At 41.3% G+C, this 13340-nt stretch overlaps 2 protein-coding genes across 2 annotated transcripts; both read left to right on the forward strand.

Moving 5' to 3' along the window:
* Positions 1-3114: 3114 nt before the first annotated feature.
* On the forward strand, positions 3115-10390 carry MFS14 (Major Facilitator Superfamily Transporter 14). Its single transcript, XM_018010414.2, has 4 exons — positions 3115-3640; positions 8142-8314; positions 8389-9465; positions 9527-10390. The coding sequence occupies exons 1-4, from the start codon at positions 3595-3597 to the stop codon at positions 9731-9733; spliced, it is 1503 nt and encodes a 500-aa protein (XP_017865903.1). The 5' UTR covers positions 3115-3594; the 3' UTR covers positions 9734-10390.
* Positions 10391-11041: 651 nt separating this feature from the next.
* MFS15 (Major Facilitator Superfamily Transporter 15) lies at positions 11042-13136 on the forward strand. Its single transcript, XM_018010415.2, has 3 exons — positions 11042-11299; positions 11369-12612; positions 12681-13136. Exons 1-3 carry the CDS (start codon positions 11239-11241, stop codon positions 12870-12872), a joined length of 1497 nt encoding a protein of 498 aa, XP_017865904.1. The 5' UTR covers positions 11042-11238; the 3' UTR covers positions 12873-13136.
* The last annotated feature ends 204 nt before the right edge of the window (positions 13137-13340 follow it).

Genomic DNA, 13340 nt, shown 5'->3' on the forward strand with positions numbered 1-13340 from the left:
AGGCAGATGACCTGGACAAACATCTATCTCCATAGACACACATACATATATGCATATATCCATATTAGTAGCTAGATTGTCAATTGAAATCGACACGAAATATCGTTGGCAAATATTTGCCAGTCAAGCCTAAAGGTCTTTATGGTTACTATGTGCTAACCAAAATCAACTACAAAGCGGGACGACACACTTCCCATCGACTTTGGGGGCTGGGCTGTGCTAGGCTGTGCTGGTCTGGGCTGATCTGGTCTGGTCTGATGGAAAATAACTCTAGTCTATTTGAACTTGGCATGTTAATTCAATGTCAATGCTGGCTGCGATAGAATTCCATTCTATTTTGAATTTGCCCTAAACTCTTGTTTGACTAAACATTTATAACTTAATCATACGCGGCGTATGAGTAATCTATGCTAAAATAAGAAGCTTGATTTATTGGTATATGACTGACTAGGAGATACACTGAGATGAGTGGGAAATTGGTGCATCAAATATGGTATATTTATAATGGATTCGCATATGGATATGCTGTATGAAGGATAACAGAATATTCAGGCCGATAGAACAACGAATAAACGGATAAAATCATACAAGGATAAGAGAAAGATAACCCATACATATACCAGCGAATTACGGATAAACCAATAAGTAGACAGTCGGACATACTTATAGACTAATGCATAAGTAAACCGAAAGACAGATACACTAATAATATATATAGACAGGTAGAAGGACTCATACGGATATACGCACTAAATGATAGATATATAGGAGTTGGAAGGCGTCTAGAACAATAGATGGATAAACAAACACGAGGATTGATAGATAGATGTGGAAAGGGAAATAGAGGAATAAAAGTCGAGACACGTCGGTAGACAGACAATGGAAAATTGAATAAACAGACGGCCGGAAAGGGGCATAAAACAATAGACGGCTAAATAAATAGACAAAAATAACGCAAGAATATTTGTGGCTAAAAGAGAAACAGAGGGCAAGGTATACGAACAGAGAGCAAGATAGACAGCAAGACATATATGACTAGATGGCGCTCTGAATATATGTACTCGATAGATATGCAGTCAGGCTAAGGCCTCTGCAGCCTATAGCATAATCTTGCCCATAAACATTAGGCCCTGTTAGCCCAATGGGTTTTTAATGGGTCAGAGGTATAAGCGACAGTTTCTTGGCCTGTTTTATTGGCGCAGTTCAATTGGCGGCGCATACCAAACGCAGCAGCTGTAGGAAAAATTCCACTAGTAGTAGCCAAAGACGTACTTATGTAACTGGCGGGAATGCATATATTATACATGTATATGCATGTATATGTGTTTCTGTATATGTATGTTTACCCATGTTTATATGTAAATTGTATCGATGGCGTGCAAAAATTTCCATATCGATATCAAATCACAACACAAACAAGCTGCATTTTAATTGTTATAGCTGTGGGAGGTGCGGCTCCCTTCCTCCTGTCTGCTGAGCCGACATGGCATCCACATCCATTTCACCTGACGTCAAGTGCGCTGTTTGCCATTTGTCATTTTGATAAGCGTTTGCACAGATTTTCTGTTGAATTTCGGGCAGCTTTTCAGTGCGTGGGTGTGACACAATGGCGATAACATCGCTAGCGATTAGATTGATTGATCAGACCGAGTCAACTCAGACAGTCAGTCAGGCAGTCAGTCATTTATATAGTCAATTTGTAAGTCTCAAGTAGTTGACTCAATTAAAACTCAACTAGGCTGATTTATAGCTAAGCTAAATATAGTCACATATGCTAGCTCTTAGCTGAGAACTGATTTTTTATATGCCTAAGATCTGATAAGGGCTTCTCAAATGCCTAGGTTCTACCAACTCGAGTTGGGAAATATTAAAAAATCACTGAAAATCACTCGAAAAATTGCCTCTTAAAACCACATTAATTGATAAAGCACGGCAAACGTGCATAAAAAACGTGTGGAATATGCTTGTTCCTCAAAAAAAAAAAAAAAAAAAAAAAAAAAAAAAAAAAAAAAAAAAAACGCTGATAAGAATTTAATAATATACATATTTATATGTATGCGCCTTTCAATATGAATAAAAATTGAGTTGTCTTTGATGGCATCACAATGCATTGAACGTACTGTGATAGCATTTTCGCCAAATCAAAGTCTCAACTCAATTGATAAGCATGAATTAATTTGTTTTAAAATATTTCCCCGCCTTACAAAGTGTACCTTATAATTGATATAAACTTTACTGCTAGGGCATCTATTGATGTCAACTTGGAATGGCTGCCATTAGTTTAATTAATAAATTGTGTAAGAGTTGGGAACAAGCAATTCTGATTGCGATAATAGTATATTTATATGTATGTGTATATAGAAAAGACGACAGCTGTCAAGCTACAAGTAGTTTGTTTTTCTCAACTAGAATAACACAGCTAGAAGAAGAAGAGAGTGAGACTTCCTTGCAAGTGAGCGCATAGATTATCAGCGGCTTGACCTCGAGAGCGCGGCTTCAGCTTATCAACAGACAAAGAAATGAGCGAAACAAACGAAATGGTAACAGAGTCCTTAAAACAATGCTCTCACCACTCAAACAAAAGAATGTACGAGTGCAAGAGAGAGCGAGAGGGAGAGAGAGAGTGGCAGTGAGAGAGCATTGTCTGCTATGTGACTAATTTGGTATTTACAATATGTGAAACGCCATTACACAGGCGATGTAAAGGAAAGAGCGAGAAAGGAAGCGGCGAAGAGGCGAAGAGAGTGTAACAGAGAGGGAGGGCGCGGGCGAGACTGAGTGTAAGTGACTTGTGACTGATAACTCGTTGTTGTTTACATATTGGCCGGCAAATTCGAGAGCGGAGAGCAACCAACACACATACTCGCGCACCGACGGCTTCGTGCACTTGTTTGTGTGTGTGTGTGCGTGTGCTCTTGCATGCCAGCGTGTTCGGATTTCACTGATAGCAAGAGCAGCCAGCGCAAGCGAATGGTAATGGAATTCACGCGATACACATGTGTGTGCTAGCCAACAACAACAACATCAACGAACAGTAACAAAGTGACAGCAACTCGCCTCTCGGACGCGGCGAACTCTCTCGAGTGCGGCGAGCGCGGCGATCATCATATTTATAAAAGAATCGCTGCGGAAAGTATTTCAAGCAGTCGCAATCGCACGCTAGAACAAACTAAAAGCCGCGTTAAATTCACTCGAACGGGTCAAAATATATAAAAAATAAAAAGAAGAAAATTTATTTAACAAAAAAAAAAAGTATCTTTAGCCATTGCTGTATTTCTCTCTCACTTACTGTAAACTGTATCGCAGCACCAGCTGCTTGTATCTCTATGCAGTAGACGGCGAGCTAGCTGGCTAGCAAAACGTGTTCGTAACCGTGAAATAAGCGTGGAAACGAAAACGAAATCGTTTCATTTAAATATCAAAGACATGTGCTTCAACTAGCCTAAATGTCGTCAAAGCACGTTGTTTGATACGTCCCAACCAGTATATAAAATTTCCACTGAGTGCAGCACTGACTGCAGGGCAAAAGAAAAAGAGAGCGAGAGAAAGAAAAGGAGATTTACATATATTCAACTGTAAACCCGCGCTGCACACATGACAACCACTTTAAATATGGTGAAAACTGGGAAATACGCCAATGGTATGTAAACCAAAAATAATTTAAGTAACGGCAAAAATAAATATAAAAAATTATAGTAACACTTGAAACTGAAACAGTCGTATAAATAATACCGCCAAAGGCCTTAGCGCTTATCGTGCACGTGTCGCGTGCATTTATATAAGACAAAGTCTCGCGGGCCGAATGCAATTGTCAATTGTCTGAAAACTTGTTGCCGGAAGCAGCTGCCAAACCCCAAAGACCTCAAGTACAGAGCCGCCCAGACCCCACCTCTGTGTCACCCCTACCCTTAACATCATAATTACAGCATATATAGCATATACGGTTGTAGCTGCCTTATAGAGCAAATCAATTGTAAACTAATTGCATTTGAAGTGCGTTTTTTTTAAATATGTCTAAAATTGTAAATATTTGTACGCGATTCTCACTTTATATGTATGTATATACTATATATATAAAGTGTTCTCTGGACGACCTCCGCTGCGCGTACGCAAAACTCTAGACGCAACTTCTTCATCAGATCAAATCGAGCTGCGTGTGAAGAGTAAGACAAATAAAATAAATGTGGAATTTAAATGTCTTTTTGGCTGACAAAATGAATTTTTAGCACGCTTAACGAAAATGATAAAAATAAACAAAACACAAAAAAGGGGTGGGGCGACAAGGGGGCATATCTAGAGGCAGCCAAATCCGACGTTGTATTCAGCTTTAGCTCTATTTTATTTTATATTATTTAAAATAATCTCTCGCTCTTCCTCTCTCACTCTGCCTCTATTTTTTGCTGATGTAACTCAAGTTTACTTAACATTATTTACAACTTTTGTGCGGAGAGCATTACGAGTCAAAAAAAAAAAAAAGCGAAGCAACTTGAACAACAAATACTATTCATTATTGTTGGGACGTTTTCCATGTCATGCATAGAGAGCCTGCCCGACTTCGATGAGTCCACAGCAATTATCTAATCTAATAGACTGACATGCTATATGGCATATATATAAATGAAAATCTATATATATATATAGAATATACTAAAAATTTCACCTAAGCGTGTGCGTATATTTGAGATTTCTTGTTGTTATTGCTCCAATTTATCGTGCTCGTTATATGGCCGTACAGTTACTTTTAGACCTTATCGGTTATCAGCACGATTGCAGCGGACGTGTTTGGGTAGGGTATCAAAATGTTAAAGTGTCCTTCGGCCCAATTATCAGCAACGGCCATGAGCTACAGACATGTACATATATACATATATTTAGATGTATATATATATATATATATATATATATATGTATGTATGTATATGGCATATTTGGGTATTTTGCAGGGTATCTACGTTTGCAATCAATCTTCAAAAATCAAGCATCGAAATGTACGTAATGTGTGTCTAACATATTTAGTAATTATACAGGGTATCAAACTAAGCTAGGGTATAATGTACACATATGACATACACTTTATATTAGTCTACAGGGTATTAATGATCGAATTTAATAAGTATATTTATTATACAGGGTATAACAGATCGAATTTCAGAAACTTTTCTTAGTTAGGGTGCATATATGTACATATATAATCAGGCTACAGGGTATCTGGTACCAAAGTTTCCCTTCACAGCACCTAAAACTCCACATATAGGCATTTTCCAGGGTATCAAGAATTGGCAATCAATCTTTTAAAATCAACTTTCATAAATGTTTTATTGATGATATTTATGCTCTTTGGTCAGTTTTTGTTGTTTTTCCAATTGTGGAGCAAAAATTTAATTGCTTGTATTTCCTTTTTTTGTTTTTTGCTTTTTGCTTTCGATTAAACAAAAGCGTATAAATTAATATTTAGAGCACGTCAATAAAAAAAAAAGCAAAAATCAATTGAGTTGCAGTCGCGAGCAACTCAGTGTTTAATACTTGCTCAGACATGAGAAGCAAAAGTTAATAGTTAAAAAACTCTCCAAGTTGTCCATTTTTTCTATGAACTAACTGTAAAGTTAATACCAAAGACTTTAGAGAGATAACCGATCTACTAAGCTTACATTTCAAATAAATGAAACTTATGAGATTATATTTAAAATAGGTCAACTAGAGCTTAAAATTGCAAATTGAAAAACAATCATCATAAAATCTCTAAAAGTAGCATTAAAATCATAATCGATTATAAGATTAAATAATTCCAGCTTCAGGCAATGACAACGGCAATTAAAATATTCTAATATACTCTCTTATAATTTGCTGAGCGAGCATCAAAAGCGCTGCTCAGAAATTGTTGCTAAGCGTGAAGAAGAAGCACATAAAAAGGAAGCGCCAAAACGTGCCAGATATAAATTTAAATAAAGCAAGTTTCAACATAAAATGATTCAGCTTAATATGACGAGAGACAACATGAGAGCGAGAGAGCGAGAGAGAGAGAGAGAGATCGTCTGTAAATTAACAAAACTCAAAGCTCAAGCAGCGCGCCAACCTCCACTACTTTTAATTATTGAGCGAATTTAATTAATTAATAATTAAGGCAATAGAAATTTTCTAAAAACAAAAAGAGAGAATTAAAATTAATAATATTACAATCACCTTGAGCCAATGCGGTTCAATAGACGCGCCGTTTGAGGCCGCGCCGCAAGGTTGTTTCCATTGCTGGTGCAACAGCTGCCACAAGTGGCAAAAAGAAGAGGCAGCCGTAGTAGCCTCCGCACTAGCTTAAATCTAAGTCCATTTAGGGCCAGTTTTGCACGGCTAAAAATAAAGCCCAAATCGAGTTTCGGCTGCATGGATATAAACATACATATATGGAAGTAGAGCCACCAATTAATAGCCAACAGCTGTCTGTCCGTCTAGCTGCACATGGCCGCAAGAGAGATCTGCCCAGCTGTCCGTCCGTCCGGCTGTCTGTCCGCCCGTCCGTCAGCTTGCACTGCGCCTGTCACGTGCGAGTTGGCAAAACGTTTTAGCAGGTAGCTCAAGTGGCTGGCGCTGGCAGGCAGGCTGGTGGCAGGTAGGGTGGTGCTAGCGGTGCTAGCGGTGCTGGTGGTGCTGTCGTGGTATGTGTCGCGTGTAGCTGGTTTTTAAAGTGCGCTGCTGGGTACAGCACCGTCATCGTCTGCTGCTGCACTTCATTGAGGCGCGCAGATCTCGCGAGTAATTCACATTCACATACACGAGTGGGCGTTGCGCGTGTGTGTATAAATATATATGTGTGTATGTGTGTGTGTGTGCGTGTACGTGGCTGGGTGTGCGTGTGTGTTGCGGCCACAACAAGATTTTGACACACTGTGTTTTATAAATAAACGCGCCCCACATACTAAACGAGAGAGCTAGGTGTAGAGAGAGAGAGAGGGAGAGAAAGAGAGAGAGAGAGAGCGGGCTCTCATTGCCTTTTTGTCATTGATAAGAGCGCGAGTGCTCCAACTCACGTTTTTCTCTCCACCAAACCGAGCCACACATATGCTATGATATAATGCTCTATAAGTCAGAGTCTTGAAACACGAGTTGAACAGCTTCATAAACAATTTTCAGCTCAATTATAAAAGTTCCACAAAATATGGTCTCATATTTTGCTTTGTGCTTTGTTCTTTTGCATAATCATTGCTTTTGATTTAATTTTAATTTTTCGTTCTTAATTTAGAGGCAGGTTGTACACGGAAACCTGTTAATTTATAAATATATCACTAAAAATATATTTATTTATTTATTTATTTGTAGAACAATTACATATTATGTAGTGTGATTAATTCATTTAAAAACCTCAACAGGTTCGCGGTCTTTTTCTAGCCCCCAAATCGTAATTCTTACTTAATTTTGAATAGATTCTACAATTAATAATAATAAGACCATTTTTTTTCGTTAATTCATTTGGTCTCATCCAACAGTTGATAGTAAATATAATTAAAAAATAAAAATAGTTAACTTGTTCTTGTTCACCACTTATAATAAACCACGTAAGCCTTAAATTTGTATTCAGTTCATATTTCACATTGATATTCTCTGTTCTCGGTTCGGTTTCAGCAGCTCGTTCTAAGCATAACTGCAGTGGAAAACTCAGATAATTCCCATGTTTTGTTTACTGCTTTGATAATCCAATTCCAATCACAATGACGAAAGTAAACAATGACAGGATTTGCAGGGCAGTTAGGTTCGGTTCTTGATGACACACGATCACCGTGGATCTATAATCTATTTAGCGCGTTTTGTGTTCTAGAAAATTGTACGAGTTGACATAAGATAATAATAATCGAGAAAGAGATTGCAATGTGGTTTGATTAGGGCTTCACACAAAGGCAGAGCACTTCAATCTGAATCTCTGGATTATTCATGATGAAAATTCGATGGGCATTTTCGATAGGTAGTATCTATACTATAAGTAATACAAGTTGAATTAAATTTTTGATTCAGTTTGATTGTTCCAGTGTTTTGTCTAAGACTCTGCAGTTCTATATGGAGTTTCCCACTTCAGTTCCTCTTCTCAAATTCTATTTCTTTAAAATTTTACCTATTCAAATATTATAAACCCAAAAAAATCTCTTCACTATTTGCAGATAAAATCATTGGCGTGCGGCATGTGCAATGCATCCTGTGCTTCTTCTGCCTCTCCCTGGCGTACGCATGGCGCGTCAACCTGAGCGTTGCTCTGGTGGCCATGTCGGGTCCATCGAATGCAACGGAGGCCAATGCGACGCTCGACAGCTCCGAGGAGGCAGCGGAGTTTGATGTGAGTGCCACCAGATATGAAATCAAAGTAAAGCCAAGTTCTAAGCCCCACTCTCCCTTCCCTTCCTTCCACAGTTATTCAGCTTTACGGAATCGGAGAAATCCTATATGCTGAGCAGCTTCTTTTGGGGCTACATAGTGACCCAGGTGCCTGGTGGTTATATCGCTCAACGCTATGGCGCCAAGATGTTGCTGATGGTGGGTTTGGTGGCCTGTGCCATTCTGACGCTGCTGACCCCGCTCTCGCTCAAGCTGGGCGGCTGGCAGGCGCTGTGTGTGGTGCGCGTGCTGGAGGGCCTCACCCAGGGCGCAGTGCATCCGGCTACCCACTCGCTGCTATCCAAATGGGCGCCAGCCAACGAGCGCGGCATGCTGGCCACGATTTGCTACTCGGGCGCACAGTTCGGCACGATCATGATGCTGGCCACGAGCGGATTCATTGCCGACTCCTTTGCTGGCTGGCCCGGCATCTTCTATTTCGGCGGCATTTGTGGCTTCGTGTGGGTGCTCCTCTGGTGGATATTTGCGGCCAGCACGCCGGAGGAACACAAGCGCATCACACGCGAGGAGCTGAAGTTTATCGAGGAGACGCGGTCGGTGGGTAAAATGCAGGATGCCCGGAAGATGGCGCCCACGCCATGGGGCAGCATCTTCACGTCGATGCCGTTCCTGTCGCTGCTGGTGGTGCACTGCACGCACATGTGGGGCTTCTGGACGCTGCTCACCCAAATTCCCAGCTACATGAAGAACATCTATAGCATCGACATCAAGTCCAGTTCGCTGCTCTCCTCGCTGCCGTACACGGTCATGATGATACTGAGCTTCTTCTTCGTGTGGCTCTCGAAGGTGCTGCAGAACAACAAGTCCATATCGACGTCCTTCAATCGGAAGTTCTTCAACTCGGTGGGTCACTGGATACCCATGCTGTCGCTGATCGGCCTGGGCTATGTGCCCCAAGAGAATTCCGTCCTGGCCGTGGTGCTGCTGACGCTGACGGTGGGCATCAGTGCGGCCACCTACCTGGGCTTCCAGGTGAATCACATTGACCTGTCGCCCAACTATGCCGGCACCCTGATGGGCATCACGAATGCGGCTGCCAATGTGATGAGTGGCCTGGCACCACTCGCCGTGGGTCAGATTGTCAAGCATCCGGTAAGTGGAACGAGCTCTCGAAACGTAATCAAACTTGGCTAACTTTGAGATTGATTTTCAGGAAAATGTGAGTGAATGGCGCACGGTGTTCTTTGTGGCTGCCTTCTTCTATTTCATTGGCAATCTGCTCTTTGTTGTATTCGGGCGCACGGATATCCAGAAATGGGATACACCTGACATGGTGGACGAGGAGAGCATCGAGGCCGGCTTACCGTTAGCGGGCGACAAAACTCGGCAGCCAATCCCAATAGCAAATGGCAAACCCTGAGCCCTGGACTTAAGACTAAATCATGTCCAACTAAGTAAAATGATAGGAAAATAACTTTGTGGGTGCATGATTAGTTTCTAGCTGTTGTGTTTTTCTAAAACTAAGCGCCTAACTTAAGACAATAGTAATTAGTTAGCTCTTAATCAAGAAACACCTTAAATTGCCATAATGACGATCGCGTGCTTCCAATAGCGATATTAACATAACATAATAACATATGATAATTGTTTAGCTTGTAGGCAGCATAAATTATTATTATTTCCAGTATTTCTTCCATAATGTACATAAAAAATAACAATTAAACCATAATAACGAGACAATAACAAATGAGATAATCACAGCTAGTTGACAATGTAAATAGCAAAGATTGCTATCGTTAAGTAAATGTAAGCGCTGCTCTATAATTGTTATGTTTTAAAGTGAAACTATATATCATATATACCTTAACAAACTTAGGTCTTTAGTCAATTAGTTAAATTAGTAATAAACAAACAACCAACTTGTGATGTACGAAAAATTAAATCAACTAAAAAAGGCAGAAAAGAAGACATACATATATGCATACAAAAAACATAAAAGTGAAACGAAAAGAAAAAAGAAAGAAATATTAGGCCAAATAATAAGAGCCAAATTTACAGAAATCAACACAAACAAAAACTTTATTTATTTGATTTTGAGTAATTTTTGAATCTGGCGCCCATCGATAAGCGCAAACAATCGATTCGCATAGGCAAGCGCAACTGTTGCTGCAGCTGTGTTTGCTGTCCGATAGTTGTCTCTTCTTAGCAATAACTGGCGCTATCGTAAAGGCGCGCACTATTTACATTTTGAAATACACACTCGTTATTTGGTCACAAAATACAGCTTAGGTCTTATTGTATATTTATTATACTGTACTGCACATCAATACTGACTATTAGTAAACTAACAAAGCCGAGAGCGCTTTCATAAAAATATATATTGATAGTGAGCGTTTCCAGAACTATTTTGCTTTACGTTTTCAAATGCCATAATGGGCACTAAACACAGCGCACTTGTTGCTGCATGGGTGTAGCCAGTGCAAAGCATTCACAACATAGAGCCAGTTACATACATACTACAAACCAAACAAAAACGTTGATCTTTTCTTTTTGAATAATTTTTCAATCTGGCGCTCAGTAATAAGTTTGTTGCCCAATAGTTTTTTCTTGACCTCGAAAGTTGTGGCCAATCGTGCGCTCATTGTGAACAGCTATCGGTATTTGAAAATAAACACAGCCTGTTGAAGTGTTTGCTTGACGATAGTTGCAACTATCGTACGTAAGCAGCTGGCGCAACAGCTGTTCTGTGTGTACTGACCACTACAACGTAGAAAAATATAACAAATCGCAACGTAAGCAGAAGAGTTGGCGTGTTTTTTCCTGCTGTGCAACGTTGGCTTATCAGTTGCGCGAAATGTTTAGACGCTCAAGCACCGCCATTGTGAAGACAACAAAGCAACGGCACTAGAACTAATCAACGAAAACATGGTATTAGGTTGCGCGGACTGCTGCAGCCACACGGGCTACGACGCCATTGGAAATACGGGTAAACGCAGCGCGCCGCTGGACAATATGGCGTAGTTCCGGAACAGTGATTCATTATTATTTTCGACAGGTCCCCGTTTTGGTGTGCGTCATCTGCAATGCATTTTAGTATTTTTTGGCTTGGCCGTGGCATATGCCCTGCGTGTGAATCTCTCTGTGGCCATCGTGGCCATGACGGATAGCAATCACACCAATCCTGCATTTCCAGAGTTCCCCTGGGACGAGAGCATCAAGTCGTACCTGCTGAGCAGCTTCTTCTGGGGCTATGTCGTGACGCAGGTGCCGGGCGGCTATCTCTCGGCAATAATTGGAGCCAAGTATATGCTCTTCTTCGGCGTGCTCATCTGCTCCTGCCTGGCACTGCTGACGCCGTTCTGTGCGATCACTGGAGGCTGGAAATTGGTCGTTGTATTGCGCGCCATTCAAGGCCTCTGCCAAGGCGTCATCTTTCCATCGACCCACACATTCCTGTCGAAATGGGCGCCAGCTGAGGAGCGTGCCAGGCTTGTGGGCTATTGCTATTCGGGCTCCCAGTTTGGCACTGTGATCATGCTGTCGGTGAGCGGATATATTGCATCCTCGTCGCTGGGCTGGCCCAGCATATTCTACATATCTGGTTGTTCCGGCATTGTGTGGTCCATGGTCTGGATCTACTTGTGCGCCAGCACTCCCGCGCAGCACTCCTCAATAACTCCCAACGAGCGGCGGTACATTGAGACCTCTGGTCAGTTGCGTCGCCCGTCGGATGCGGGTCGCGAAGAATTCGTGGCACATCAAAACCTGCGCACGCCCTGGCTGCGCATCTTCACCTCGCTGCCGTTCCTGTCGCTCCTCTTGGCTCATTGCGCCAACAACTGGGGCTTCTGGACGCTGCTCACCCAGATTCCGACCTTCATGAAGAATGTGCTGGGCATGGACATCAAGCACAATGGCCCGCTCTCTGCGTTGCCCTACTTTGCCATGATCCTGCTCACCTGCTTCTTCATCTGGCTGTCGGATATACTGAAACGTAATGGAAGCATGATGTCGCTGAGCTTCTCGCGCAAGCTCTTCAACTCGATTGGCCTCTGGCTGCCAATGCTGGCGCTGCTGGGCCTGGGCTTCATCACCCAGGGCAGCGCGAACGCCAGGCTGGCCATCGGCCTGCTCACCCTGGCGGTGGCCACCAATTCGGCCAGCTATCTGGGCTTCCATGTCAACCACATCGATCTGTCGCCCAACTTCGCTGGCACTCTGATGGGCATCACCAACTGTGCCGCGAATGTGATGAGCATCTTGGCCCCGCTCATTGTGGGGCTCATTGTTACGGATGAGGTGAGCTAAGACAAGTCTTTGACTGGAAGAAGAATCATCTTAGATAATCATTTCTTTTCCTTTCACAGACCAATCCCATGCAATGGCGCATTGTCTTTTACTTCACGGCTTTTGTCTACTTCATTGGCAATTTAGTTTTTATTCTGTTTGGACGTTTCACTGTCCAGCCCTGGAACAGTACCAGCTCCCACAGACAGGCGCGCTCTGTGTCTGTCAATGGGCCAGATGAGACAGAACGCGCGCCTTTAATTGATACCTAAGTATGGATATCTATATATATAGTTTTCAATTGATTCCTATGCTATTCGAATTTACATTCCGAGGTGAGTCTTAGCAAAGAAACTGATGTACCTTATCGTAGGGTATTATATTATGGAATTGATTGCCGCTATTTTATGTTAGCTTATAGTGAATTTTTACAACAACTAGCTATGTATGACATATGATAACAAATTATTTAATAAATATGTATGTATATTTAAAGGATTTGATGTGAACCAAAATATATATGTATGTATACTAAATATATTATTGATGTTATGTATTTCTATTCTAGGTATGTGATTTTATCATCAACTGTTTTAGTTTATGTCTTAAGGGTATTTCTGTGCAATTCTATTATCGGCTTTTCAATTTTTCTAGTTTCTTACTTCCTCCTCATAGGTTTATCTGTAATGTTTGCAGTTCATTTACTCAATTTATTATCTGACTTATGTTTTTCTGTCTGA

Source organism: Drosophila arizonae, chromosome 5, assembly GCF_054131065.1.
Source record: "Drosophila arizonae isolate 15081-1271.41 chromosome 5, UAZ_ARI_1.0, whole genome shotgun sequence".
NCBI lineage: Eukaryota > Metazoa > Arthropoda > Insecta > Diptera > Drosophilidae > Drosophila > Drosophila arizonae.